General features: G+C 51.0%; 2 protein-coding genes across 7 annotated transcripts; one reads left to right on the forward strand and one right to left on the reverse strand.

Annotated features, from left to right (window-relative positions):
* Positions 1 to 2,710: 2,710 nt before the first annotated feature.
* FNDC11 (fibronectin type III domain containing 11) lies at positions 2,711 to 4,919 on the forward strand. 4 transcript variants are annotated; one of them, XM_015881973.2, is made up of 3 exons: positions 2,746 to 2,834; positions 3,347 to 3,423; positions 3,895 to 4,919. In XM_015881973.2, the coding sequence occupies exon 3, from the start codon at positions 3,909 to 3,911 to the stop codon at positions 4,824 to 4,826; it is 918 nt and encodes a 305-aa protein (XP_015737459.1). In that variant the 5' UTR covers positions 2,746 to 2,834; positions 3,347 to 3,423; positions 3,895 to 3,908; the 3' UTR covers positions 4,827 to 4,919. The 4 variants fall into 4 exon arrangements, with proteins under 4 accessions (XP_015737458.1, XP_015737459.1, XP_015737455.1 ...); XM_015881972.2 differs by lacking the exon at positions 3,347 to 3,423 and having other exon boundaries at positions 2,711 to 2,834; XM_015881969.2 differs by lacking the exons at positions 2,746 to 2,834; positions 3,347 to 3,423 and adding an exon at positions 3,457 to 3,543.
* A 276-nt stretch (positions 4,920 to 5,195) lies between these two features.
* HELZ2 (helicase with zinc finger 2) lies at positions 5,196 to 26,469 on the reverse strand. Of its 3 annotated transcripts, none has more exons than XM_015881893.2 (20): positions 26,281 to 26,393; positions 21,808 to 22,852; positions 21,548 to 21,731; positions 21,012 to 21,119; positions 20,124 to 20,647; positions 19,214 to 19,846; positions 17,526 to 18,309; positions 17,291 to 17,366; positions 12,647 to 16,157; positions 12,465 to 12,550; positions 11,946 to 12,077; positions 11,562 to 11,729; positions 11,299 to 11,440; positions 10,787 to 10,903; positions 10,163 to 10,355; positions 9,558 to 9,692; positions 9,106 to 9,324; positions 8,715 to 8,871; positions 8,194 to 8,361; positions 5,196 to 7,698 (listed from the first exon to the last, which is right to left on the reverse strand). In XM_015881893.2, the coding sequence occupies exons 2-20, from the start codon at positions 22,797 to 22,799 to the stop codon at positions 7,574 to 7,576; spliced, it is 8,454 nt and encodes a 2,817-aa protein (XP_015737379.1). In that variant the 5' UTR covers positions 22,800 to 22,852; positions 26,281 to 26,393; the 3' UTR covers positions 5,196 to 7,573. The 3 variants fall into 3 exon arrangements, with proteins under 3 accessions (XP_015737379.1, XP_015737380.1, XP_032304455.1); XM_015881894.2 differs by lacking the exon at positions 26,281 to 26,393 and adding an exon at positions 25,802 to 26,249; XM_032448564.1 differs by lacking the exons at positions 21,548 to 21,731; positions 21,808 to 22,852 and having other exon boundaries at positions 26,281 to 26,469.
* Between the last annotated feature and the right edge of the window lie 369 nt (positions 26,470 to 26,838).

Genomic DNA, 26,838 nt, shown 5'->3' on the forward strand with positions numbered 1-26,838 from the left:
CCAGCTGGAGGCTCTTGCATCTCAGAAAAGCCATTCTCCCACTGGGTCCCTTAGAAAACTTACCTCCCTCTTCCTCCTCCAAGTCAGCCTTCTGAATCACATCCTGATGAGCAAATTGAGTTCACTGGTGCGTGGCTTAGATTTGGGGATATAATCTATCTGGAATGTGTAATTTATTTCAGGTGTATGAGGCACTAGTGAAACTGGGAGCAGGCAGGGAGTAAATCAATCACATCCTGAGATCTGGGGAACTGAAGAAGCTCAGAGCAGACAGGCAGCTCTGATGGGGTCAACCAGATATGAGTATGGTCAGGGGATATGTGGACATAGCCAGGAGTCCTGGAGGAGGTGGTGACACTGGGGATCCTTCCAACAGTACCTTCCAATGGATGCAGGAAAATGGCAGAGCAGGAGCAGATCTCTGTCCCCAGGGTCACGCTGCAGCTGGTGCTGCCCAAAGAGCTGCTCCAAACCTGTGTCTGCTGCCAACACCCCTTGGCCCCCACCTTCACCCAGCAGACCTGACCACCCCTGTGCAAAGCAGACAGGAAGAACCATGCACTTATCAGTGACAAAGTCCATCACCCTCCCTGCTCCTCTTTGCAGCAGATCACTATTTCATAATGCAATAGATGTGAAATATGAAGACAGAAATTGTCAGCGACTTTTAATTTGGATTCTGCCAATTTCTCTGTTCCAGATATTGATTTTCCATAAAGATGAATTCCAGCTTCCAGGTCTCTCTGACAGGCACTATCTGGGTGTTTTGTTTGCTCTGAGGGTGGAAATACATGTTTTATTAAGTGTCAGAACTCGCTAATGAGAAGAGGGAGGAAAAAATCAATTGTCTGCTTATATCTTGATCTTAAAGACTAACAAGTTCTCTATTTTGATGCTGTGGGCAGGAGGACAGGGCAGAATGACAAATGGTAGACAGCAGCTGTCAGCTTCTCAGCAGCGTTAGCTCAGCTGATGAGAGGGGAGGGAGAGGAGTATATGAAGCTTGATGGCTTCAAACACGTTTTCTATTAATTCAAAGAAACTCAGGGAACTGTAAAAAAATCCTACAGTTGAATTGATCCCTGATGTAAAGATACTGAAAATACTGAAGACTACAAGCAAGTTTATGCTCATGTTCCTAAAATCAAGGCAGAAAGTTGGCCAGCTGTTTAGGATACGGGTAACCAAAGGAATTCCATTTCTCCATTCTAATTTGGGATGAAGATTCTCACTTATGACGGTGAGAATCACAGGCAAGCTCAGCTCAGAAGTCTCTACATAACTTCAGCAACAAATTCACTTTCAATCTCATATCAAACTGTGCTCATGGAAAGTGTTCAGATGGCATCCTACCCTCACCAGAATGAAGAGTAACACTGGCTAAGCCAAGGACTGCACCTTTACTGTTTTAAAAGCCCAGAACACAAGGACACCTCCAGCTTCCAGCACACTTTGCCTAAGTGACAGGTTCGTGTCATAGATCCCAAACATCTCAGCACATTAATTTCTTGCAGGAGCTTGGCATGCTTATTACCAAATGGTGATCTCTGTTAACCTCCTTCAAGCAAGGACGTCAACCTTCTTTCACTTGTCTTTGTTATCTTCCTCGTCTGTTACAGAATCACACCTGACAATTGTATAGTTAATCTCTTGGCAGCTGTGAAATGAAACAGTAAAGCTCAGGCTGCCACCAGAAGATGCATTGATTTCTTAAAATGACAGATCACCTCCTTGCTTGATGCTCAAGCAGGAGCTCAGGGACAGTGCTATGGATCTTGGCTATCATTCAATTAAAAAAAGCTTAGCAAAGATGCACCAGCTAAGCAACCAAGACAGCATTAAGGCTAAGCCCTGACCCAAAGACTTAATCACAGGGAGTATGAAAGCACCTTCAGATCCAGGATGTCTGTCCAGCTCGCTGATGGCAGCTCTGGTCGTGGTGCAGAGCTTAGTGCTGTGAACCAGACGAGCCTGCCTCTCCTCTGCAATATAACAGAGCAGACTGGCCAGGCGGGTCCCTCAGCACAACAGAACAGGAAAATCCCTTCCTACCCAAATGGAAGCTTGCTTCACTTAATGGAGCACTCACTACCAGGGTTCAGAGAGACAGCTCAGGGCTCTGCAAGATGGAGACAGCTTTTCTGGCCTGCATTGAGGTGGCTCTGTTGGGCTCTTTAGACTTGCAGATAGGGATGGTAAAGCACCAAAGCCGCTGCCTGGCTCCAAGCAGCACAGGTGATGCATGCTAGAGGAGCAATGAGAATGCCTTACACAGGGAACCAAAACTTTGCAAGTTGTCTTTTGGATATTGCAATAACCACAAACCTTGGGCTCCTCCAAGCACAGTCTTTTCATCAGCTCAGTGCTCCCATAGCCCACAACAAGGAAACAAAATGGGAGGTAAAACAAAGCAGGCTTGTTTTGGAGGAGGAGGGAGATACCTTCACACTCCTGCTCATCCCTTCAGTGCTCTGAAGGAAAGGCAGCCCAGGGCTCCTTGGCACAACCCATTGAGGACAGATGCTGCTTGTGAAGCAGACAAAACCCAGTCCTTCAGCCCCAGCACAGCCAGCACCCATAAAGGCAATGTGAGCCAGCAAGCACTATCAGCATGCATGCACATATACCTGGTTGATCAGGGAGAGACACAAAGCCCCAACCACAGACCTACCCCAGACCTCAGCCCTCATACACCACAATGCACTGCCATGGCAACGGCTGAGGCCTGCAGATTGCAGCCAGCCAGGCCAGGCTGGGAGCACCAGGGGGTGCAGAAGTGGGACGGGGCTCCCCGGCTGGCCAGGGGGAAGGAGGGCTCCCCAAGGTTGGGCAAGGTGGGTCAGGGTGATCCAGCTCCCTCTGGTTCCCATTTCCAACCCCCAGCCATGCAGCACCAGGTTCTGCTATTCCCAGCCTAGCAGTGCTGCTATTCCCAACCTAGCAGTGCTGCTGAAAAACAGACGTTTCTGGCAAGGAAAAAAAAAAGGGATGTAAAAACAGAAAGGAAAACAACCACAACCACATCTCCGTCTGTGGGCAAACAAACCACTCTAGGCAGCCAAATTGCTCTGAAAGCACTGGTGTAACCTGTTGCGTGTGCTGTCCCTGTTCCACTTCATTCCGGGCTGCCAAGAACCGTCACTGTTTTGGTTTTAGGGTATTTTTCTGGAGAGAAAAAGTGAAAAGGAAATTTGGTTTGTTTCTTAAGTTGACAGCTTTCTTGGAAAAGAAGATGTAGTGTGAATGAATGAAACAGTGTAAATTGCAGGGAGGCCAGACTTCTGGCAGGTTTACTGGCTCCCAGTACTCCAAGAAGGAAGTAATATGACTTCCATTATCTATATAGGGAAAGCCAGGCCAAGAGAAACACCTATCAACTGGATAACACCACCTAGCATCAAGACATTAAAACATCACAGTCAGGTACTATGACCAGAAAGCTGCATGGAACGAGTAAAGAGGCCTGGCAGATTACAAGAGAGAGAAACAGATGCCTCCAGAGGTTTAGAGGAATGGAGAGAAATTGTGTACAGGAGCACAGAGGTGTCTGATTGGAATGAAAGAGCAAATAAGATAGGGGGAAATGCTGGTAGAGTATATCAGAGAATAATTCTGGCAGTGTATCTGTTAGAGTATGGCCAGTCCAGGGGGAGGGCTAACAGGAGACCTGCTGGTTGAAATATATGACAGCAGGCTGTACAAGATATTAGAAATCATACAGCTAGAAAGGAAAATTCCTGTTAAAATACATCTAGTTTTGCAGTTCTTTCTCATCTATAAATCTGTGAGCTAAGCTTTAATGGAGAAAGAAGAGTCACAGCCATGATTCCTTTTGCAACTGCTTTTTCTTTGGTTCTTAATGTCATTACTGCTACTATTTATTTATTTAAACAGCAAGTTTTGGAATCATGAACGTGAATCTGGATGAATTTGAAACCAATTTGGAGAATACAGTACACAGCACAGAGGAACAAGACAATGAAATCTGGAGGACGTACACCGAGAGAAGCAACCTCGTACGGCAGTACCTGCAATCCAATCTGAGCCTCCACGTCCTTGAGATGCATGAGAAGAAAGTGGAGCTTCTGAAGAAGTGTTGCTATTACCTCGAGGTTCTGCCCACGTTTTTGATCCTGAGAGATCAGAATCTCTTGGCGCTTCCTACCAGCATCTTCCAAGTAATCGACCCCTGGAAATTCCAGAGGGTGAAGAAAATGGCAAAATCCCAGACTGAAGTCCATCTGCAGCTTTTAACCCACCTGTTAGAAGAGCTGCAACAAGGTCGGGAGGAGCTGGTCTGCTACGTAGAGACCTGTGATATGGTAACCTTCCTCTCCAAGTGGGACTTAATTAAGCAGAGAATGTCAGACCTCTCCAACATAATGAACAAATTCATTTCCATTCAAGTGTCAAGAAGACTCTACACCAAGCACCGACTGGTGTCATGTGCAGATATTAGAGGGAACAAAATACCAGACATCAGGCTTTTTCTCTGTGCAAAGATGCCAGTTATGTTCGATCGAAAGGAATCATTTGCACACAGGAACTGGGCCCATCTCAAGTGGTCTACCGAAAATCAAGAGACACCCCACGAACAATATGAACTGCATTTTAAGTTACTGAAGTGTGGAACTCAGGCAGAATTTGGACACTGTGGGCTGATGACACGTACTACCAACAACTGTGTAGTCCAGGGCCTGCTGCCTGACCGATCATACGAGTTCATGATCAGAAGAGCAGAAACATACACGCTTGTCTATGAACTATGGCATGACACCATCACACTGACGACAAAAGCTAACGTAGCTGAAGACAAAAGCACCTGAGGACCAAAGGATGAGGTGGCTGACAGGAATGTTTTCTCATATTTTCCATATGAACAAAGTGAATGAGAAGAAGAATAAAGAAAAAATATTTAAGCATTTTGTTAAGCTATTTTGTTTCCCTCCTCACCCCCGCGAAGTCACGATTAAGGTGACTACAAGGTATGGGGTGACCAGAGATCTCAATTTCATTCTCACCCCTTCCAGTGCAAGGAGATTAAAGATAACCACTCAGAACAGGGAAGTGTAATATAGCCACAGAAGACCAACACTGAGCATGCCACGCTCGGTGCTACTTTTCCTTTCCACTATTTGGTTCATTCAAAGCATAGACACCCTCATGCAGCTTCTGATTGAACCACCATGAAAAGAGAACTTTTAGTAAGAAAATTTATTACTTAAATAAGAATCACTTTCACAATTATGGCTTAAATATAGAAAGAAAAAAAAAGGAAAAAAAAAAACGGAATGTCGAGGTTCATTTATACAAACGTTAGAAGCAGGTAAAAATGTTTGTATCCAAAGAGTCAGTCTAAGTCTGTTGCAAGTCACAGACATAGAAATTTAACACATTTATCCTTCCTTAACTTACGCTTTATGACACATTTCATTTCTATTAAAAAATAAAAAGCCAAAATGACAATTTATTGCAGTAAATTTACTGTCCTACACACATCAGGCCGAGCCCTCAAACACAGCCCAGCGGGTTTTCAAATGTAAATTAAAAACTCTATGTGCAAATAAAATCTGATCATTTTGAGCTTGTTTTTGGTATTAAATTCTATGATTCTCTCTGTTCACGAGTACAAGGATGAGAACGTGAGATTCGGCTGGCACTAACAGTCTAAAAAAGGTTTGGTTAATTGCACTTTCTGCTAGCCCTGACTATCGCAGCTACACAACCCACTCCAGAGATACCCAGCAGCCTGGCATGGCTGTTAGTGCTGCACCTTCTGCAGCTCTCCAACCTGCAGTCATCGCTGAGATAGATGGCTGCATTTCAGTCACCTACAAGGTTATTCCTATACAAAACTATTCCTACACAAGCTCATTTTGGAATTGCAGTAATATTTGCAAAAGCAGCTGGCATGGAACGGTTCAGATCCAGGGTGGAATGGCTTTGAGGTGCAACAAAGGACACCAGTTTTTCCCACTCTTAGAACCAGCAGTACTTCCCAAAGGCTGCTGTCCCATGGAGAACTGCAACCATCTGTCAGTTCTTACAAGACCGTGGATGTACAGATCAAACCCATCAAATGCAGAAGCACAGGAGAGTAGCTTAAAACAAGGAACAGAACTGCTCCATAAGTTCTCAAGTCTAATGGAGTCAGAACACGGTAACACAGCATTTAAGGGCTTTGTCAGACACAATGCTTTCTTATTGCACATTCCTTCACACTGGGAAGAGCTGCAATCAGTCACAGGGCAAAACTCATCTCTGCCATAGTGCTGTGAAGTTCTTTGATGCCAGGGATGACTTGTGTCCCAACACAATACATATATATGTATGTAGTGCAAAAACGCTGTGACTGCATCTTGGCCCCATCCTATGTGACCATCCAGGATCAGCCACGTGGTGTCATGGAGAGCTGAAGCAGGCACTTCATGTATTCCCAACTGAAACGAAGTGAAGAAATTCTCCTTCAAAACTATCGTGCTTCTAAAAGCAGCTCCACAATTCAGTAGAGAGCACCACTTCACCACAGTGCATCCCTCTCAGCTTCCCGGTGCAAAGCAACCTTCCCCTGCAAATCACAGCTTCCAGTATGCAGCAGTTCAGCTGCTTTAAATAAAAACATACATTATAGACACGTGGGATGAGCTCACCAGGTTTCCATCACCACTCTTAAAAACTTCAGGCCACGGGCTGTGAAATAAATTCATAGATTTAAACATTAATAAATTAGAAGCAGCTTTAAAAAGATATGGGGCAAAGAGGGAGTGGGGGGAATCTTACAGGAGGAGATTTCAATTAAAACTCAGAACAGTTTAAAATATCTTTACAAACTCCAACATTTCCTCGTAGGAGCAGTCCTCAGTTTCCACTAACTGTATGCTGGTGAGGACAGCCTCCTTTGTACAGAGGGTAAAAATCTATTTACAAAACCAGCTTAGCCTTGGCTCAGTGATATTTACAAGCACAAGAACAGCACTTTGGCTAGACAGCATGGAACGTGGTTCTCTGCTTGCTTTCTTCCTTCTCTCGAGAACAAAACCAAACCAACAAGAGATTATTTTCCAGCTTTGAGAAATAAGATGCCTTTAAAAAAATCCCTGGCCTTGATTTTAAAATGAGTGGTACAACTCAGAAGGTTTGGTCCCATAGGGCAAATCACAGCTTGCCGTGTGGATCTGCCACGTGCAGTCATTCCACCTCTGACAAATGGAATATGTATTTGGTCCCCAAAGCACAGCTGCACTAACAGGATGGTGGCTGCACCGAGCATCTTCTAGTTAAAAATTGAATGGCCATCAGTAAAGTCACGCATGCCCATCCACCCACTTCCAATGCTTTTTGGTTTGCTTGAGGTGAAAGTTCCTATACAAGGTTGCAGGGATATAAAAAACAAGTCCACAAAGCACACGTTGAGGCTGAGCTGTCAACATGCAGGGAGAGCTCCTGACTTTCCCAGTGCATCTGACTCATGTGGTGGTTCACGTTCGAATAAAGGAAAGATTGCGTCCTTCCCAAGGCACACGTAGCACAGTTCGGGTGAAGAGGGACGAGCTCATCAAGGCAGAACTCATCTTCATCGGTGGAAGCTTAAAGTCCTCTTGACACAAATCCCTTGGCCTGTTGTATAGCAGTTATGATCTATGTAGTGCTGGAGCAGCCTCCTCCACAAAGGGTTGCACTCTAGGAGGTACCGGTTCCCTGTTGGCACAGGGAAGGGAGGCAGTGGTCAAGAGAGGATCACACAGTACAACCACAGACACTTCTGCTTAACATTGCTAGCCTAGCAGTGCTGGGTAACTCTGGGGATATTCCTGTCTGCCAGAGCTCTATGAAACCACAGTGCCCTTCTCAGTTCTGCCACATTTGCAAGGAGTTTCCTTACACATCACAGCCTCCATCTGCACAATTACTGGGAAACTAAGGAGTAAATTCTGTTAGAAGAGAGGACTAGGATGCAAGTGATGGAAACAACACTGTCCAAAATAAAGAGAAATTAACTCTACATGCTGCACATGAGCCACACACAACCTCTGCTTTGCCCAAGTTGCCCATATAGCCCAGTTTCAAAATCACAGAGAGCCTAAAGGGCAGAATAACAAAGCAAGACAACCAGATCTTACTAATGTGGACCTCCATCCCTTTCTGCAAATTGAGCTGCTCCCTGCAGGCTGTGCACACTCCCAGCTCACCCACCTATAATGCAGAGTCCTTCCTGAGCACGGGTGATGCCGACGTTGACCTGGTTTGGGTCAGTGACAAAACCCAGGTACTTCTTCTGCCAGCTCTTTGTTGGCCTCCTGTCGATCTCATGTCGAGGGCAGGAGCGTACGGTCGACAGGATCACATATCTCCATTCACTTCCTAGAAAGCACAAATGAACCACATACTTGAGGTGGAAGTGTCTGGCCACCCATATGACACAAGACCCACAACCTGCAAGCACCAATTGGGTTTCTCCAGCTCTGGAGGCCATCCAACTCCTGCTCATTGATCTCTGCAGAGCACTTCCAATAGCAGATCTTTTTAATAACCCCTTCAGATGTCCTCTCCATTGAGCCTCCTACTCCCATCAGCCTCATCCCACTTGGGCACTGTAATTTATCACTATCACAAAACCCCCAGAAACTGGGTCCATGCATGGCTGCAAATACTCTGCTGTAGGATTTGTCTCAGTCAGAAGCTGCTCCAGCCCTTCCCGTTCCCTCCAGCCCCACCTTGGCTCTTCATGATGGTGCAGACGGTGATGCCGGAGATGCCTTCTTTCAGCAGGCGCTTGTTGATCTCGGACACCTGGGCGTTGTAAGGGCTGAGGATGGCGATGCTCTCCTGCCGGATGGTGCCATCTAGTGTCAGCTGCTTCGCAATCCTCACCTGGAGAGACCACGATTCTACTCACCTGGGAACCTCCAGCAGAACTCCAGCATGTCCCCAGGGCAGCAAAGGTGACCAACTGTGCTTCTCACCTCTGGGTCTCACTTCCCTACCTCTGACTCTGGCCAGGAGCAGCACAACAAGCTGCAGTCACGAGCAGGACCTGCACCCACCCCACTGATCCCCATCCATCTCACAGCTCACTCCCATTCACAACCCCAGGGCCCCGCTCACCGCTTGCTCCACTTCTTCTAGGTTAGCTTTGGAGTTCTCATTTCCTTCCTCGGTGGAAATCACGAGGCTCTGCTCCTTCCCCTCCACGTGTCCGAAGATGATGGGGCAGCAGCGGTTATTCTTGTGGTACAGGACGCTGGGTTTGCGAAGAAGCTGGGGACACGTTTTCAGGCGATGCTCATAGAACTCCTGGGATGGGAACTCACAGATGTTTTTGTGCTGGTAGGAAAAATAAATACATAAATAAAATTATACAATAATATAATAATAATAAAAATATTCCTAACTGGCAGCATTTTTGGAGCAGGTTTCACCTGCAATGCCACTCTGCTTTACTGGGCAAGGGCATTATTCATTGCTCTGGCAAGTGAAATGGAGAATATCTATCTTCCAATGGTCTCAGCCAAACCCTGCTGATAACGTTTTCTGCTGCAGCTTGAGGAAAGCCTCACCATGCGGTACTGCGTGTCCAGCATCCATGCCTGCCCCTGGTAGCGCTCAAAAAGAGACGTCTCCATGCCAAGGCTCTTGCAGAAGTCATTGTTGACCACAGGCTTCAGCTGTTTGTGATCCCCAAGCAAAACGACCTGCAACAAATGGTGGATGCTTCAGCTATGAGAACACTGGCAATGGTGAAGGTCATCAGCTCTTTGAAAGACTGTTTATATTCAGATATTTGTTGCTATTTATTTATGTTACTGTTACAGCAACCTCAGACAAGGACCGTGCTGTGTATTATATAAAAACCCTGACCCAGATAATGCAGAGCCTTATTCCCATCTGACAGGAGAATGACATCATATAGGAAGTCTGTGGATATTTGCCCTCTGCTTCCTGCCATGCTGATAATTTGTACATGGTTCAGGACATATTTTGGTGGCAGAGATGCTCACCTTGCAATAAAGCACCAAAACCACATCCACACAACTTGTTTTCCCTACAGAAAGCCAAATGCAAGATCAAATCCCTCCTTGGAAGAGCATGGTAAGAAGTAGGAGGTGCATAGAAACTCAAGAGCTCTAAGCAGCCATCCTAAAGACAGATGGAAAGGACTGACCTTCTCAGCATATGGATGGCTGACCAAAGGGATGAGAGTCTCAGGTTCTGTGGACATGGCACACTCATCAACGAGTATCTGCTTGACATTGAGCTTCTCCAGGGAGTTGGCAGATGCAGAGGAGCACGTACACAAGATGACATCGTGGCGCTCCAGTTCATAGGCACGAGCTTTCATCAAGGTACGTTTGTGCCTGGTGATGGATGCAGAAGACACCAGGTTACGTACAGCAGAAACATCTCCGGGTTCCTTATGCAGGAGCCTGGCAGAGGCTGTAAATGATTATGGTTCTGTTAACCACCCCAGAACAAGCTGGTGGTCCCGGAAAAGGGCTTGAGGCACACACAGAAGGAAATGCATTTTGTTCTGAACTCAAGAGGGCAGAGAGTCAGGATGGGGGATGAGCACACATACTTGAGACTTTGGGACATGAAGAACAATAGCATTGAGCAGACAAGCTGCTGAGGCACTAACTGTAGCACTAACCCTCAGCTAATTGCTTACCATCACTCTAAATGTAGAGCTAGTCTTTTTCAACTTTTTCACCTGGTCCCTTGGTTTGCATGAGCCAGGACAAACCTGCCGACTTTCAGATCTCTCTCACCAGGGTCTCTTTCTACTCACTTCTTTATTTCATCTTCTGTTATCTCCTCTCCTGCCTTCACTCGACTGTCAAACTGACGGATCTGGTGACATTTGGGGTTTTCCGGCTGTCGGATCCGATGGTGCAGAATTATTTTGCTGAATAAAGAGACAATAATATAAATATTTTCCTTGTGGAGACCCCAGCTTCAACAGTGAAGCACACCACACCTGCCTATGTGAAGAAATCATGTTAGCTGAAGAAGTCACAACCAGACTTGTACATGTTTATAGACCTAACTCTCACTTTGCCCTTTGGGGACACAAAATACAGCAACCACCCTGTGACAGTCACAAGCAGGAATGAAGTCAGAGACTTTCAGAACTATTCAAAAAAGAAGTGAGGAAATCTAGGATATTTTCAACCACCTGAGTTTCCTGACCAGATAATTGATTTCAACCTTCAGTTGAAAGAAAGGGAAAAGCAGGTTAATAGTGCTGTTCTGCACTGGAAACCATGGCTGCTCTGGGCTGTTCAGCTGCACGGCTCCTACCTGAGCGCACGATTTGGCTTTGCGTCTCGCAAGGCTTTACGGGAGAGGTGCCGGTTGCTCCCTGGGTATGGGAACTCCAGAGTCTCTATGGCCTCCCCGTAAACTCTCAGTGGTTTCAGGTCCTTCATCTTCATCAGTATCTCTGGAGGAGGAGAAAAAGCCTGCTCAGATGGCACTGGATCAGCTTCTCTTGCTTCCCAGACTCCCATTCATCTCCCTCCCACCAGTACTATCTACTGCAGGGGCACAGGATGTGTAATTACCAGCAACGACGTCAACAGATTTGTTGGATGGGCCACAATACAAGATGCACCTTTTCCCTTGGGGCTCATCCTCATCAAGAGACAGCAGTGACTCCTTCATGGTGGCCTCCTCGTTCAGCTTATGGAACCAGTAAACAATGTGAGTTCCAACAACAGTTTTCCCTGTGCCTAGAAAAGCAAGAATGCTGCTGAGAATGCTTTAAGCACAGTACTCTTGCTCTAGATCACTAGAGCCACAAATAAAATCCCAGAACCAACAGGACTGCCCTGAACAGCCTGAGGTGATGCCAACCTGCATTACCTTTGCCTGTACCAGGGAAAGCAGCAGCCAAGTTCTCACCTGCCTTTAAGGGCTAAATACTCAAGGGCTGTCCCCTGCCTTACCTGGTGGGCCTTGGATGAGCGCGAAGGGTGTTTTTAAAGCATTTAGCACAGCCTGGTTTTGACTCTGGTTGAGCTTCCTTTGGCTGCCGGGGAGATCAAAGGATTTTTGCTGCAGGATTTTGGACTTGGTGACTGTTAGAGCAAAGAGACACGGAAACCAGTTTAAAGAAGGTTACTGATGTCAGCACACATGCAATTCAACAGGAGGATGTGTCAGGCTGCAAACAATTGCAGCCCCATTACAAGACCATCCAAAAGTAATTCCCATCCCATGCCAAGACGATCTACCCAGGAGACTTCTCTGCATGCCCCAGGGATAAAACCCGACCTGCACCTGCTCCAGAAGGAGCCTGCACCTCTGCCACCTGCACTCTATTGGGCCAGCAGCTGCCCCAACCCTTTTAAGGGAAACCTCCTGGCCTGAGAGCAGAACCCCAATGCCAAAGGCCCAGAGAAGCTCCAGGTCACCTGCCTGGCCAGCAAGAACCACAGTAGGAGAATGGAGAACATCTTCTCTACCTTTTGATGGAGGTTCATGACCAAGGGCAATGCTTTTAGCAAGTTTGGAGGCATTCTGGAGCTTCCAAATTGCATTTTCTTTCCGTCTGTGAGGGAGAAATAAGAATTACTGAAGTGTAGCATAACATAGTGAAAACTCTGCCCTACTGGGCTAACCAGAGCAGGAGCGTAAGCACACTTACACATCTGGCAGCATCTTTGGGATGAGCTCCACAGTGAACCTGGCAGAGTCCTGTGAGATTTCTGCAGGGATATTGTCCATAGACATGTAGTTGATGTAAAAATTCAACGTCTGCTCATTACTCCTGTCTGACTTCTGATCATCACTGAACTCCTCAGTGAGCCCATGAGCCACCCAGGTATACGTATCCGGATCCACAACAAGTTTGTTTTTGGATCTTTCCTTGTGACCCAAGGTCAGCTTCTGGAGGCTGTGACTAAGGCACTCCTCATCACTTTGAAGGCTCTGGAGCTTCAGCCCACCCAGGCGAATGCACAAGTAGCACTGGTTGAAGTCCACCTCAATGGAGCACTCATCCAGAAAGCTTTTCTTAAGGCAGAAAGTCCCTTGCAGCTGCCCTTTCCTTGTCCTTTGTTTTGCCCAGGATATTTTGACGTCATGGATGACGATAGAGTCATTTTCAGCCACCGCACACGACGCAGACTCCATGGCGCTCATTGGCATCCACACCTTGCTGTACTCTGCAGCACTCTTGTACTTGTCCTTGGATGGCAGCGTGGCGTATGCAGAGAAGCAATCAATTGGTTTTTCTGTGTGCTGTAGGCAGACATCAAAACCTGGTGTGACACACCACAGCTGCACAAAGGGCACCAGGAAGCCCCGGAATACATCAGTGGCGAGCTGGAACTGCAGCGTGTCACCAGCATTCAGCTCCACCATGATTTCCACATAGTGTGAGCAATCGCTCTTCCTCACCCAGCCCACGCGCCGCTTGTAGAGCTCCTTGTTCTTCTGAAGGAGAGAGGGCACAGCATCAAATTTCTCCTCTCTGATGGCCATGAGCACATCTTGCCATGTCTTGGCCTGGAAGAGGGTGACACTGTGATCATGGAGAAGGCAGGGCTTCAGGATGTGGTCCTTCATTGTCTCCACTGAATACATCCTCCTTTTCCACATCAGCTTAACACTGCTGTGGTCCGGCAGGAACACAGGCTGCTCTATCAGCTGAAGAGCCCTGTAGTTGATTGCATGGGGATCAGGAAGGCTCTCTTTATTCAGTGGGAACAGAGCTTTAAAGTACCTGTCCGTTCCTTCGATATCTACTACAAAGGCGATCTTCTGCATGGCCTGGCCCTTCAGCTGGGTGGCCATCTGCATGCAGCGGGCTCTCTTCTCATACATCATTGCCTTGGAGTTCTTCTTGTTGAAGTCATGACAGAGGAAGTCTATGTCATCTGAAGAACAGGTGATGGGCTTCTTGCGGAGCACAGAATGGAGGTGACGCTGAACCACAATGTCCATATATCGGCGGATGGGAGAGGAAGCCCAGGTGTACGAGTCAACTTTCAGGGAGTAATGGCCCACTTTGGACTGGGCAGTGGGGTTGGAGCGACAGAAATAGGAGCGCCCAAGCAGCCTCCTGAACTCCAGGGCCACAGGAGCTAATTTCGGGTGGATGTCATCAGTAACAATAAGGTCTAGCATCTTCTGGAGGTCAGAGATATGTGCAGCAGACTGCAGGTGCTCCCAGATGGAGTCCAGGAGGCAGAACTCTACTTTTTTTGGGGGGTGTTGGTCTGAAGGCTCATCTCCCAGGCAGTGTGAGAGGTGGAGGGACAGAGGAATGATATGGCTGTACTTGTTTTTCAAGAGTGAAAGCTGTTGAGGGTTTGGCTTACCCTGACACCGGAGAGGAGTGACATTTTTGGTGACCTCTTTGTTGGTGAGGAACTCGGCCACAAAGCTATTGAACATGATCATGAGCTCTTCTATCATCTGGTGGGACCCCCTGCTGCCCGGGGAGCTTTCCTCATCCAGCTGGTCATAGAAGCAGTCTTCCTTCAACCGAGACTTCCTGTGGATCCTGGAGAAGTGATAAGCCACAGCAAGACAGCCCTCCAGGGTATCAAAACGAAGCGCATCTGCACCTCCCCGGTAGTGGTCCTGAATGCAGAGCTCTGCCTCTTCATAGGACAGCTGCCAGTCCGAGCGGATCACAGAGAGGGCAAAGCTTCCATCAGTTACCTTGTCAGTCTTTTTTTCTACAATGACAAACAGGGAGATCACACGACGGTCCTTCTGTGGCAGGAGGCTGCAGATGTCACCACTAACACGGGGTGGGAGCATGTGCACCGGTTCTTGCTCAGGAGCGTAGTAGCTGACACCTCGCCTCTTTGCTTCCAGGTCCACAGCACTGCCCTTGGGGATGATGCTGGCCACATCAGCAATGTGGATCCCAATCTCATAGTGTTGTCCAAGGTCCCTGACACTGATAGCGTCGTCCAGATCCCTCGCACCTTGAGGATCGACAGTGAAGGTCAGGTAACTCCGACAGTCCCTCAGGTTTTCCTTGCTGGGGTTCGGTTTGCTGGAGGTGTTGTATTTGGCTAACTCCTTGGTAACGACAGCTGAGTATTTCCTCTCCAAGCCATACTCTAAGTTGAGAATCCTTAAGCCTTCTTCTGAAGTCAGAGCCACATGCAAAATCTCAGTTACTATCCCCAAAGGGTAGTAGAAACCCTCCCGCCAGGCAATGATCTGGACAGAGAAGATCTGGCATCTCCTCGTGTCCTGGTTGATCTTCTTGCAGCTGACCACTTGGCACTTCCCATTGACAAGCTTGCGGACGGGAATAACATTAGGCTTTTCTTTCAGCCCTGGCACAAATATTTTGGTGACAGTGGGATCGATGGGTATCATCACACGGGGATCGAACTCGTCCATCGTGCAGATGAAGTTGCGCTCCCTCTCGGCACGCTTCAGGATGCCCACCACCTTCCCCTGGGGCCGCAGGCTGCTGTCAGCTGTGCTGTTCTGCAGGATTTCCACAAGCACTTCATCACCAGTGAAGGCTGTCCCGCAGTGCACTCTGCCTTTGATCTGAATGGTAACAGCTGGAGAATCATCAAGGGGGAAGGCTGAAGCCTTGTCAAACCATTCTTTGACCAGCTCACACCTCTTGTACATTTTGGGGTGCATGTGCAGATATTTTTGCATCACCTGAGATGAGAAGCTGACGTATTCCTGCCTGTCTTCCCAGTGATTTGAAGTGTCAGACTTCACACTGAGCAGCCCTTCTTCGGACACTGTCACCAGCACGTTCTTGCTCTCATCTAACAGCTCCTGAAGGATGGGATCATCAGGATTCATGCTGTCAGTATCAGAGCTCCAGGAATCTGTGTCACTGTCCTCATCATTGTCCTCTGGGCTCCTCCTGGACCAGCTCTCCTTGTCGCACGCTGCCTGTTTGATCTGGGCCATGGTCAGGTTCGCTGGGGAGACGCTCCCCTTCTCAATGCACTCCTGGATGAAGCGCTTCCACACCTTGCTGCACTGACCATGGGAGCACAAGGCCACTGCATCCCCCACCGCAATGACCTGTGACTGAGCCCTCGTCATGATGGTGTTGAGCACCCTGGCCTCATTGAAGAACTCAAGGTTGTGGGAGGCTGAGACACGCAGGCTGTCGCTGGTATGGACTGTGCTGATGATGATGACCCGGAACTCACGGCCTGCACCAAAGGAGACAAGGGAGAAATCACTCAGCATAGGAAAGATCTTCAGGATTGCAACATCTGTGAACTAGGATGGATGCCACCAAGTGAGGGGTTGGAATGAGATGATCTTTGAGGTTCCTTCCAGCTCAAGCTATTCTATGATGCTAAGTCACCACCACCCATGCACTGTGAAGTCAGGGGAAAGGCCAGGCACTGAAGCAGTGGCGGGGACAGGGTAGTGCCCCTTTCACTAGTGCCCCTCTACCCTCAAGGACAGTGCTGCCAGCACAGCAAATAGCAAACAGCAGGAGGCACCCTGTGTGATTTCTGAGCTAAGAGATGGTAAGGAAAGGGTGTAGAGATCAGGAACACACCCCAAGGGGTCAGTTATTCTCACCACCAGGAGTCCTGGCTGTACAACAAAAGACAGTAATAATAAAAACATGGATGAGAAACAAAGAGTCACCTAGAGGACAAAACCAGCCCTATCCCTCCCTCACCATCAACAGAACAGCAGACAACTCCTTCAGAAACTGTTCTGCATTTTTACTGTGATTGGTACCCACAGGGAATGCTGGTTTCAGTTCCCTTCCATTGGTGTCCCTGGGGATTCATGATTCACGCATGCTGGTGGCTCAGGGATTGAACTCACAGGGTTCCCACCCTCCTTCCCAGCAACACCCATAAGTTTGGAAGGAGTTGATGGCTGAGTACAGATTTAATTCAGTGTAAAATCTTATTGACTAAGGCAAGAATGAAATAAAGGAGTTACCAACCAGACAGGAATGGAAATCAGCCAAAGGATTTCTAGTTGCTCTCTCCTCATCAGCACTATGTGGGTTGCAGCACTGGGGAGCTGTGGGGAAGGGCAGCCCCACATCACTCTGCCCAAGAGGCATTTTGCCATGAGAGCAGCTGGGGTGTTTGCAGGGAAATGTACAGATGGGCACTCACCATACGAGCATTTCAGTAAGGACAACATTAAGATGCTCTGCTAACCACCCAATGTCCCTTCTTCCTGCCCATTACACAGTGACTGCAGCTGTGATACTCTCCTGCCTGCAAACTTGACTAGGAAAGTCTTCAGTGGCAAGCAGGAGACCTCAAAATGCAACCAGACTTTATTGGCTACTGCACAGGACACAAACCTGGCAAGTTTTCATAGTTTTCTACCACCACATCCAGTAGTTGTTTCTTCCTCAGCTCCTGTCTTATAGCAGAAACCTGGTAAGAAAGAAAGAGGCACAGCTGAACACATCTTCAGCACAGGAATGCCAACCCCTGAGCTACAAGGTCCCTCATCTGTCAGTAAGGTTACAGGACAGCAGTTAGTCAGTGGTGCATACATTCCCCTCCAGCAAAGGAAAGCATTCCCATACGTACCTGAGTCCCATGGGAGACCACACAGATCCTTTTCAGATCTTGAGCACCCCACTCATACGGCCACTTCTGATATATCTCCTCCACTTTCTCAACCACTTGTGTTATCTCAGAAGCATTGTGCCAAGACATCATGGACATATCCCTTTCAGCCACACCAGGAACATGGCAGAACATGAGTGGGTAGATTTCTGGGTGGGCTGGAATGTTCCCACTGGCATGGATAGCATTGCCTTTGCCAATGTAGAAGTGCTTGGAGACAAACTCAATGATGCCTGCAGTGGAACGATAATTCTCATTGAAGATGATCCTGCTCTTCATGGCCACTTCATGCTTCTCTTTCTGGTAAAACTGAAAGAGTCTGTTTAACAGGGTGTGATCCGCAGACTGCCCATCCCCAACACAGAACAGCTTTGGAGTTATCTGCATGTGGTCCCCAGCGAGGACAATCCGGGTCTCAAAAGTGGCATAGGAGAGTGGAATCAGAGCTTCACATTCCAGCATCTGAGCAGCCTCATCAATCATGATGTGGGTGAAATACCCTGGGGCAACCTTCAGGTTCTTGGATAGCATGGAGGTAGTAATAATGATTTGGTGCCGGTCAATCTCCTCTTGTGTGGGGTAGCGGAAGAAGCGCTGGTCTTTAGTGAGGCAGCAGTACATCTGGGTGGTGGGGTCAGTCAGGCTGATGGGGCGGTCAGAGGATATAATCCTTAAGGGAACAGCCCAGGGATGCCCATTGATCACGTACTTGTGGAAGTACTCACGGATGTAGATGTCAGCAGCACTGGAGAGGAATAAAAGGGGAAACTATCAAAGGATTGTAGGTGGTTTCCCTGATGTTCTGACCATGAAGACCATTATCTTCTTTGATCACTCACCACCAAGCAGCCAAAATCTCCCCCAGCTTTGGCTGACCACGCACTCTTCCCAAGAAACATTCACAGATGTGCAAGGAAGCCACTAAATCCAACCATTATGTGAGAGCGTGGTTTAAATTATGAGTTAGTACTTGAGACTTGAGCATCACTCAGTGCTCACATGGAGAAGTCATTTAAAAAGCAACATGGCCAGTGAAATCTGTGGCCCTGCTTCTCTAGGTCCAGATGTGGCCCAATCCCCCTCCTCTGCTGACCTCCCGGCACCCCCAGCCCAGGCAGATTAGGAGTCACCTGTTCATTATACAAGGCAGTAGCTGCCTGCATGATGGGAAGTAGGCACTCAGCATAGCATAACTGCTCTAATTTTAACAACCTTGCATTCTCTCAAGGCAGACTCAACAGCAATCAGATCTGCAATTCCCTTTCCCTATAATCTTCCTGGAAAAGTCAAAACATTGACATGTGCACAGAGCACTTGCAGGCTCCCTTCCATTTCTTTCAGTACACACTAAAGGCTAGAAAGATATATGGTCTCACCAGCCCCACTGTATAACAAAGCAGGAATATGCTACCTCTTCTGCAAACACTTCCATCCATGCCAGGCTTCCTCCTAGCAGGAGTGCCAAAGCAGTTTAAGACATATTAATATATTTATTCAAACAAGTAATTGAAAAGCAAACTGGAAAAAGGCCAGCTCAGCTCAGCTCCCTCCCTCACACTCTGGCTCCCTCTCATCACACTGTACAATCAATACCCAGAGCAGGAACCCAGCCACAACTCCAGCTGCCTCTTCCCTCGCCCCCTGCTAACCTGTTGGTGTGAGTGCAGATCAGCACCCGTGTGTTGGGCTGCCTGATGACCTCCAGGGTGGCCATGGCCAACGTGAATGTCTTGCCTGTGCCGAATGGCCCGTAGATAAGAAGCGGTGGGACCTGCCGCTTGCTGGTTGCCTGTCCAGTGATGAAGGAGATGGCCAACTTCTGTTTGCTGTTCCCTGTCTGCGGCTGTCGGAGGCAGCAGGGGATAGAGCAACTGGCAACATCAGGTAGGACCAGTTTCTCATCCAACAGGCGGTCAACAGCCTGGTGCCACTGCCGGAACAGCAGCTGGTCAATTTGGAACTGGATCTCAACATTTTGGGAAGTGTTTGGCTTCAAGTTCAGCTCTGAGCAACATCTCTTTGGTATCTGTAGCCAGATTGTCTTCTCCGTGGTGGCTTTATTCTCCACGCTAACCTCATAAACTCGATTGTCTTCAGGGGGGTCAAGTGCCAGGAGGGCTGTGGGCACGGACCTGTTCAGCAGATATCCCTCATCTGTGTCTGGTGAGAGGTTATAAGGGGTAGGCACTTCAGCAAACAGCTCGCCAGCCTGGGCGACCTTCATCCCCATGGAGAGGTTTTGCATCATGGAGGTCAGCGAGATGAGGACCCGCAGGTTGAGTCTGGAAGAAAGAAACAACCAAATTAACAGCAAATAACTGGACAATCAGAGACTGCAGAGGGGAGATCACCACCTGCCTCTAGCTAATCCACAGCCCTGGGATGAAACAGCCCTTCCCCTCCTACCACTCCAATACAAGCTACCTGTTGGCAGCTTTCCATCCATATGGGAAGGTCTTACAGATCCAACCCAGAAGAGATGGCAGCTTCACCACCAGCATGGCCCCAAGGGCAGGGATAGCAATGGGTCCATGGCTCGGATCCACACCTGGCACTTACTTGGCAATTAGAGCCTGCTCCGCTTCTTCCTCGCGGAAGAGGAAGCTGTGCATCCTCTCGCGGTAGTTGAGGCGGGTGATGACAGCACACGCACTGCCCTCATGCTGGGAGTCCAGGGAGAGAGCAGCAGGTTTGTACTTGGCCAGCAGATCCATGTCCTCACTGGTCCTCACCACGCTGGGAATGATGATGCGATTGCCTCGATTCCACCGCACAAAGTTGACGGTGCGGCCGCTCCTCCTGCCAGTGGGGACGTGCTGGGGGGCATCCCGCCGGCCCACCCTCACCTTCAGCTTCTTCATGAGGACGGGGCGGCTGCCAAAATCGAACACCACCCACTGCTCAAAGATGCCCAACGTGCAGCACTCCAAGGAGATCTCCACCTGCGCCGCGGGTGGGTCGGACGGCAGCTTGGCCACGTGCACACCCCGGAGGTACTGCAGGCCCTTCGGCAGCCCATTTCCCAACAGGAAGAAGTTGGCTCCGGGTTCTCGCTTCAGCAGCGCCACGTGCTGCAGGGGCTTCTGCCAGAGAAGACGGGGAGCCGTGAAATCCTCCAGCAGCCATTCCTCACAAAAGCTGCTGCAGGAACCAGCATGTAGCATTCATGACCTTCACCTCATGCAACCCCACTGGAAAGTCCTTTCAGCTTTTAGGAAGCTCACGTTTCAGTTTTACAGCAGTTAAAAAAGTCTGCCATAAACTGGAGATCTCTTTAGTTGTAAGAAGACAACTAGACCCATCCTTTTGCTCCTGACACCCACTAGACCCTGAGAAGGAGCATGGATGGATCTTCTTATTTTTGACATTACACAGAGGTGCTGAGAGCACTACCAACATGTTCTCATTCTGATCTCCCAGAAACCCATTGCACAGGGCTGGGCTTACCTGTGAGTAAACCTTGAACCTCCACTGGTACTTCAGCTTCCTGTTCTCCGAGTGCACATCCAGGGGCTCCTCACATACCACCTTAACGCCCTCAACATCCTCAGACATCTGTGGGAGAGGCACGAGAAGAGAAGGATGGGGGGAAAAAAAAAAACATGTGGATCACACCATGGCAACATTTCCACCTGTTTTCTACGCAACCCCCAAGCAGGACCATCCATATATGCTCCTGCTCATCATTCCCAGCCTTGGGAAATGAAAGGCTTCAGGGTAGAGCAGCGTGTTCAGGCATTCAGAGCAGGCTGTTGGTGCTTGGCTGCCATCTGGATGGGGTGAAGATGTAGGGATGATGCCTCTCTTTCTGCATCTCACTCAATTACAGTTGTGAGGCCATTGGGAAGTACGAACTCCCTTCCCAAGCCCAACTCTGGCAATGAAGCCAACACAGACCACAGGTTCCCTTCCCACATCAGATGCTTCTCACACCACAGGAGATGTGTGAGGCTACAGCTCCCACCCTGTTGCCCACAACTTACAATCAGCACCTCATTGGAGCACTTCTGGTATTCGGCAATGAGCCGGTCCTGGTAGGACACCAGCCCTTCTTTAATGGCCTGCTTCTTCTTCTTGTCAGCAACCTTCACCCTCTGGATCCACTCCTGCAGCTCCTCGTTGGAGTGAGCCTTGGTGCAGCCGTCCCCCATCTCGCACACCTCCGCTCTGTTGGGAGAGAGCCGTCCCAGCTGCCACCTGCACCTGGAAACCGCGCCGCCCGTGCTGCTGCCCGCTCCCTTACCTGCTGCACAGCTTGAAGCTGCTGAGCCCAAGTGGTGGAGCACGATGCACCCACTGCACAGAAGTGTCAACCGACAGCATCTGTGCGTGCTCCACGGAGGAGCAGTGGTTCTCAAAGCTCTCCTGCGAGCTGAAGGTCACCATGCACAGCCGGCAGTAGAAGTGCACCGGGGCGGGCGCTGCAGGCTTGCCGTTCTCCACGCACAGCCCCGGTGCTGGCAGCAGGTCGGAGCGTACCAGGCCGTGCTCCTTCTCAGCCTCCCACACCGCCATCTCCACATCGCTGTGCGCGTACTGGCAGCGCTTCTCACCGTGCCGGCACGGCTGCCCCTTGGAGACGTAGCGGCAGTAGCTGAAGTTGAGCATGAACTCGGGGCAGGGTCGGATGGCCGTGTACTGCTTCTTGCGCCGGCTGTCGGCCACCACGTGCACCAATAGTGGGTCCCAGACGCGGTGTGACTCGCACAGCCGCCCGTGGCCGCCCGCAGAGATGCGCTGAGGGCAACCGAAAAAGCAAAGCCTGCAGATCTCCTGGAACTGCCCCCCGAACTCACTCAGGATCTCGCTGCAGGCGCTGAGGGGTTCGGTGCTGGACTTGTCCCCCAGCTGTGCCAGCAGCACCGCCGCCTTCAGCCAACGCCGCTCCAGCTTGTGCTCCCGCTCGAAGTTCCACACAATGGCCTCCTCTGGGCTCCAGGCAAAGGTGCATTGGTTGCCATGCTTGCTGCAGCCCAAGCCCGGTCTGTAATACCTGCAGACGGCGTAGCGTGCTGGGTTTGGGAAGCCTGGCCGCCGGGATACCTTCCTCCAAGCAACACCGTGGCGGCTGTGGCAACGGGCCAGCAGGATCTCATACAAACACTTGTGCTCCACGGGACGCAGGTGGTAGGTTATCTCATCTTCCCTCACGCTGCACTTGGAGCAGACCAGCAGCAGCTCCAGCTGGCTCTGCAGGCTGCCCAGCAGCACCTTGGGGCCTTTGGTATTTGGCATGGTGGTGCTAGCTGGCTATGTACCCACCGGCCATTGGTGCGAGCCCACAAAGCCTGACAAAGAAACAAGCAACAAGTGGCTTAGCAGGAAGCTAAGTTGGGCTATTTGCTGTGCTGGGACATTGCAGTCATGCTTCCCAGCTGTCAGCCAGAGCCGAACTCACCCACAGCACCTGAGCAGTTGGGGGCTGCTCCCAAAGCACTGAGTGCCCGTGGGTCTCAGAACCACATACGAGCTGCTCTGATCACTGTCGAGGCTGAGCGCAGCCCTCAGCACATCGCAGGCCTTGGACCTTTTCTGCACGCACCGAGGACCAGCCGGCAGCACTGCACGGCGTGATTAGGGACCGCAGTAACCACGACATCCTCCCGCAGCAGACCACGACAATCCCGCTTCCTCTTCCCTCTCCCAGCGCCTCCTCCAGCTCTGCACACTCTCAACAGTTTTCCCTTTCTTTTTCCTGCTCTGTTCCCCTCCCCGGATCGTGCTGGGGCAGCACCAGGCCGAGCAGAGCAACCCCAGCCCGAGCCCCCAGCCCTCCTCCTCGTGGCTTGCGAGATTAATTAGGATTAATCCGCACGAACCGCCCTCCTTCCTCGCTGGCCGCAGCAGCCGAGGGCAAGAGCCGGGCACGCTCGGCCAGTAAACATCCGGCTGCAGACATTGCGGCTTCAGATGTGGGGACGGTGACTCAGTGCTCCGTGCCACTGGCGAGAGCATCCGAGAGCTGTTTCCTGGGCAACCAGGGGCAGGGAGCATCCCCAGAAAGGATGCTGGGGGGCTTTCGGGGTGCAACACGGGACACGATGCTCGGGCAGATTGGGGCAGGACGTGCCACCAAGCAGAGCCACCGGTTCCGTGCTCAGCATCCACCTTGGGTTCCCAGCCTGCAGCCCTCAGCCAGACGGGAAGAACAGCAGTTAACAGCTGTGGTCCTACAAACAGCAAAACAAGGAGCCCAACTTTGTGCTGCTTTGCCCACCTCTGGGGTGCTGAGGCAGCGGGCAGTGATGGCAGCAGGACACAGGGCTGCACAAATGGTCCAAACCTACACAATCCACAGGGACCACACTGGATGTGCTCATACAGCACCACCCTCTTGCCGTGTCCTGCATGTGCCCAGTCCCAAAATCCCTCTGAGCTGCTGGACGTGCCTCTTGCTCAAGTGTTAAGAGCATCCCTGAGGGGAGCATGGAGCCAGGGCTGCCCCATCCTCATCCCCAGGGCTCTCCATGGCCCCACAGCAGTGCCAAACTCCCAGGCAAAGTCAGAGAGCTTCAGCTCCTGCAGGTGGGAACCTTTGGGGTCAGGGACAGAGCTGGAATCCATGCCAAAGATGGGATATTTTAGCTTTAAAAAGCCGTGGGGGAACACTCTAGCTTTAAATGGTCAATTTTGCCATTGTTTATTGGCTTCAGAAAGCATTTGGTTTTCAGCACGTTCGCTGTTTGGGTCTGTGAGTAGGAGGGAAAAGGAAAGGGAAGTACATGCCCCTGTTAAGGTCTTTGTGCATTAAAGCTGAGCTCCAGGGTTTTTTTTTATCCCTACAGAACAGAGAGGAAAAAGGGAAAAAAGGAGAAAAGAAAGAAGCTGCAGAAGCTTTAGAAATCCAAACAGAGTGGCAGAGAGATGCAGAGCATGAGGGAGCTGAGGGAGGCTGTCCCATAGAGCAGCTCTCCTTGCAATGATAAGGCTTTGATGTCAACAGGACAAAATCCATGTGGCCCAGGGACAGTGGCAGCTGGTCAAGAGGCACATACGTATCCCTGCAACCTGCAGGTTGGATTTGGTGCGTTTTCCAAGCAGCCCCTCCTCATACAAGCCTTCCAAACCACGGGCTGGCTTTAAAACCACTCATTCCACTGATGGGAGCAACAAGACGCTCACATCACTGGGCGTATCGTGTCCCTGCTGCACTCCCAGCCCCAACTACACGAGCATCCTCCTCAGTCCCAATTGGCCATACCCTCACCAACACGGATATGTGCACCCAGCCTGAAACCAGACCGAGCCAAGCCAGCACCTCACTGACAGCATCTGCCCATCTCAGGAGGCCACGCCGTGGGGCAGGGCTGTGTCTCGCTGTCACAGCATCGTCCTCCGTGGGGACCGTTCCCAATGGGACAACCCCATTTCCCCAGTAATGATGAGCAGAGGAACGCACCGACGTGGCCGCGCACCCCCTCTGCCCTCCCCGCCCTGCCACGCTGGAGAGCAGCTGGGGGAGGAGGGCGGATTTTTGTCAGACCTTGCCTTCGTTAATTATTGACGGGAGATTAAGCAACGCGCCTCGCTGCCGCAAGCCAAGCGGCGTGGGGCAGGGTGCCGGGGCTGCACCTCCCCGCAGCAATGAGGGCACCCCGGGGATCCACACCCCGATTTCGGTCTCTGCTGTGTGACAGCCCAAGGCTCGGGGAGCCAGCACGGCTCTCCCACCCCCGTGCTTCAAAGCGCCGATGGGGAGCTCAAACTCCGCGTCGCGCACGGCCTCGGTGCACGGTGGCAGCCGCAGCTCTTTGCTTTTGCCTTCTCCGAGTTGGAAAAGTTCAGACCGTGCCCCCAAAGCCCAGAAGTGCAGTCGGGAGAGCAGAGGGGCCGGGGGCTGCTCGTCTGAGCTGGCACTCAGCGCCCCGCCGGCTGGGAGCTCCACACCGTGCAGCCCAGCACTCTGCACCCCGATAGCGGTCCCCTTCAGCCTCATCCCCCCCACTCCCCCTCCTCCGACCCCAGCGATCGATGCTGCGAGCTACAAGCTCTGAGCTGTGAGCAGTGCATCACCCCGGAGCGCCCGGTGTCACGCAGGACCCCATAGCACCCCACCCCACGGGCACCCCGGGCCGGGCAGCCCCCGCAATGTGCCGTGGGTCGCGCTGCATTCCAGGGAGCCCCGTGCCCTGCAGCACTCGGTAAACCCGGTGAGCCCCGGGTCTCGACGCGCCGCAGCGCCCCGCGCACCTCACCCCGCATCACACCCCGCGTCCCCGGGCCCGCACCGCTCTCACCGCAGTTACTCCCGGGATCGGCCCTTTGCCACCGTCTGTGGTTTCTTTTTTTTGGGGCCTCCCCGCATTCAAACCGGGACCAGATTTCGCGGAAATTGCATCACGGCGGCCCCGCCCCGCCCCGCTCCTCCCGCCGGCACCGGCAGCGGCACCGGAGTGCGGGGAACCGGGGGGCTGGGGGGGAGAAGATGCGCGGGGACCGGGAAGCACTGGGGGGAAAATGAGCGGTACGGGGTTGGAGCGGCACCGAGGAGGGGCGGACCGGCACCGGGAGGGGTCGCACTTGGGGGTGATGAGCGGGAGCGGCGGGTCCGACAGGCGCCGCCCGCCCCGGGCACCGAGCAGGACGGCGGCTCTACCCCCATTCCCGGTTGAGAGTTCCCAGTCCCATTCTCGCTCCCGAGGGTCGGGGTACGCGGTCCCAGCTCACGGCCCCTCTCCCCATCCCCGCACCGTCGGGGCCGATTCCCGCTGCTCACCGCTCCGCTGTCCGCCGCCTCCGACCGAGACCGAAACGAACGGCGAAGAGCCTCGAGGATCCCAGCTCGGCACAGGGCACGAGAAGAGCCGGCGGTCTGGGCTTTAAAAGGGCTTCCGGGAGGGGCAGGGTTTACTCTGTTTCCTTTCTGTTTATCATCAGTTTCGTTTTCCATTCCTTTCCCTGCCTGAAGAGGTGCAGCCAGAAATGCAAAATTCAACCTCGAGCCGGAAAAAAAAATGTGTGTATATTAACCCACCCCCAGAAGGGAGGGCACAGGGAGTCGAGAGCAGGCATGGCACCATGCATCACCTCCAGGACTCAGCAGCAGCAGTTTGGGGGCTCCTCGGCCCCCAGCCGTGCCCCTCCCTCATCTGTCCCAGTGTTATCCCTCCCCTGTTTGCTTTGCCCCTTCTCAACTCACTTGCAGACCCCATGAGCCCCCACCCCAAGCAGCAGCCCATTAGAATGGGATGCACAGACAGCCTGCCCTGCTGGCACCGCAGCCTGACCCCAAAAAGGCACAAACCCATTGGAAGGCCAATGGAGTCCCCCAGGA

The sequence above is a fragment of the Coturnix japonica genome, chromosome 20, assembly GCF_001577835.2.
Source record: "Coturnix japonica isolate 7356 chromosome 20, Coturnix japonica 2.1, whole genome shotgun sequence".
Taxonomy (NCBI): domain Eukaryota; kingdom Metazoa; phylum Chordata; class Aves; order Galliformes; family Phasianidae; genus Coturnix; species Coturnix japonica.

Bases quoted from the DNA above. Each gene is read 5' to 3' on its own strand.
- HELZ2 (XM_015881893.2), bottom strand. From the start codon at position 22,799: ATGCCAAATACCAAAGGCCCCAAGGTGCTGCTGGGCAGCCTGCAGAGC. The intron at 16,158-17,290 runs GTTTGTGTCCTG...CCTTTGGTGCAG, and splicing joins AAACTATGAAAACTTGCCAG to GCCGTGAGTTCCGGGTCATC. The intron at 9,693-10,162 runs GTCAGTCCTTTC...CATTTGTTGCAG, and splicing joins GCCATCCATATGCTGAGAAG to GTCGTTTTGCTTGGGGATCA.
- FNDC11 (XM_015881969.2), top strand. From the start codon at position 3,513: ATGGAGAGAAATTGTGTACAGGAGCACAGAG. The intron at 3,544-3,894 runs GTGTCTGATTGG...TTATTTAAACAG, and splicing joins TTGTGTACAGGAGCACAGAG to CAAGTTTTGGAATCATGAAC.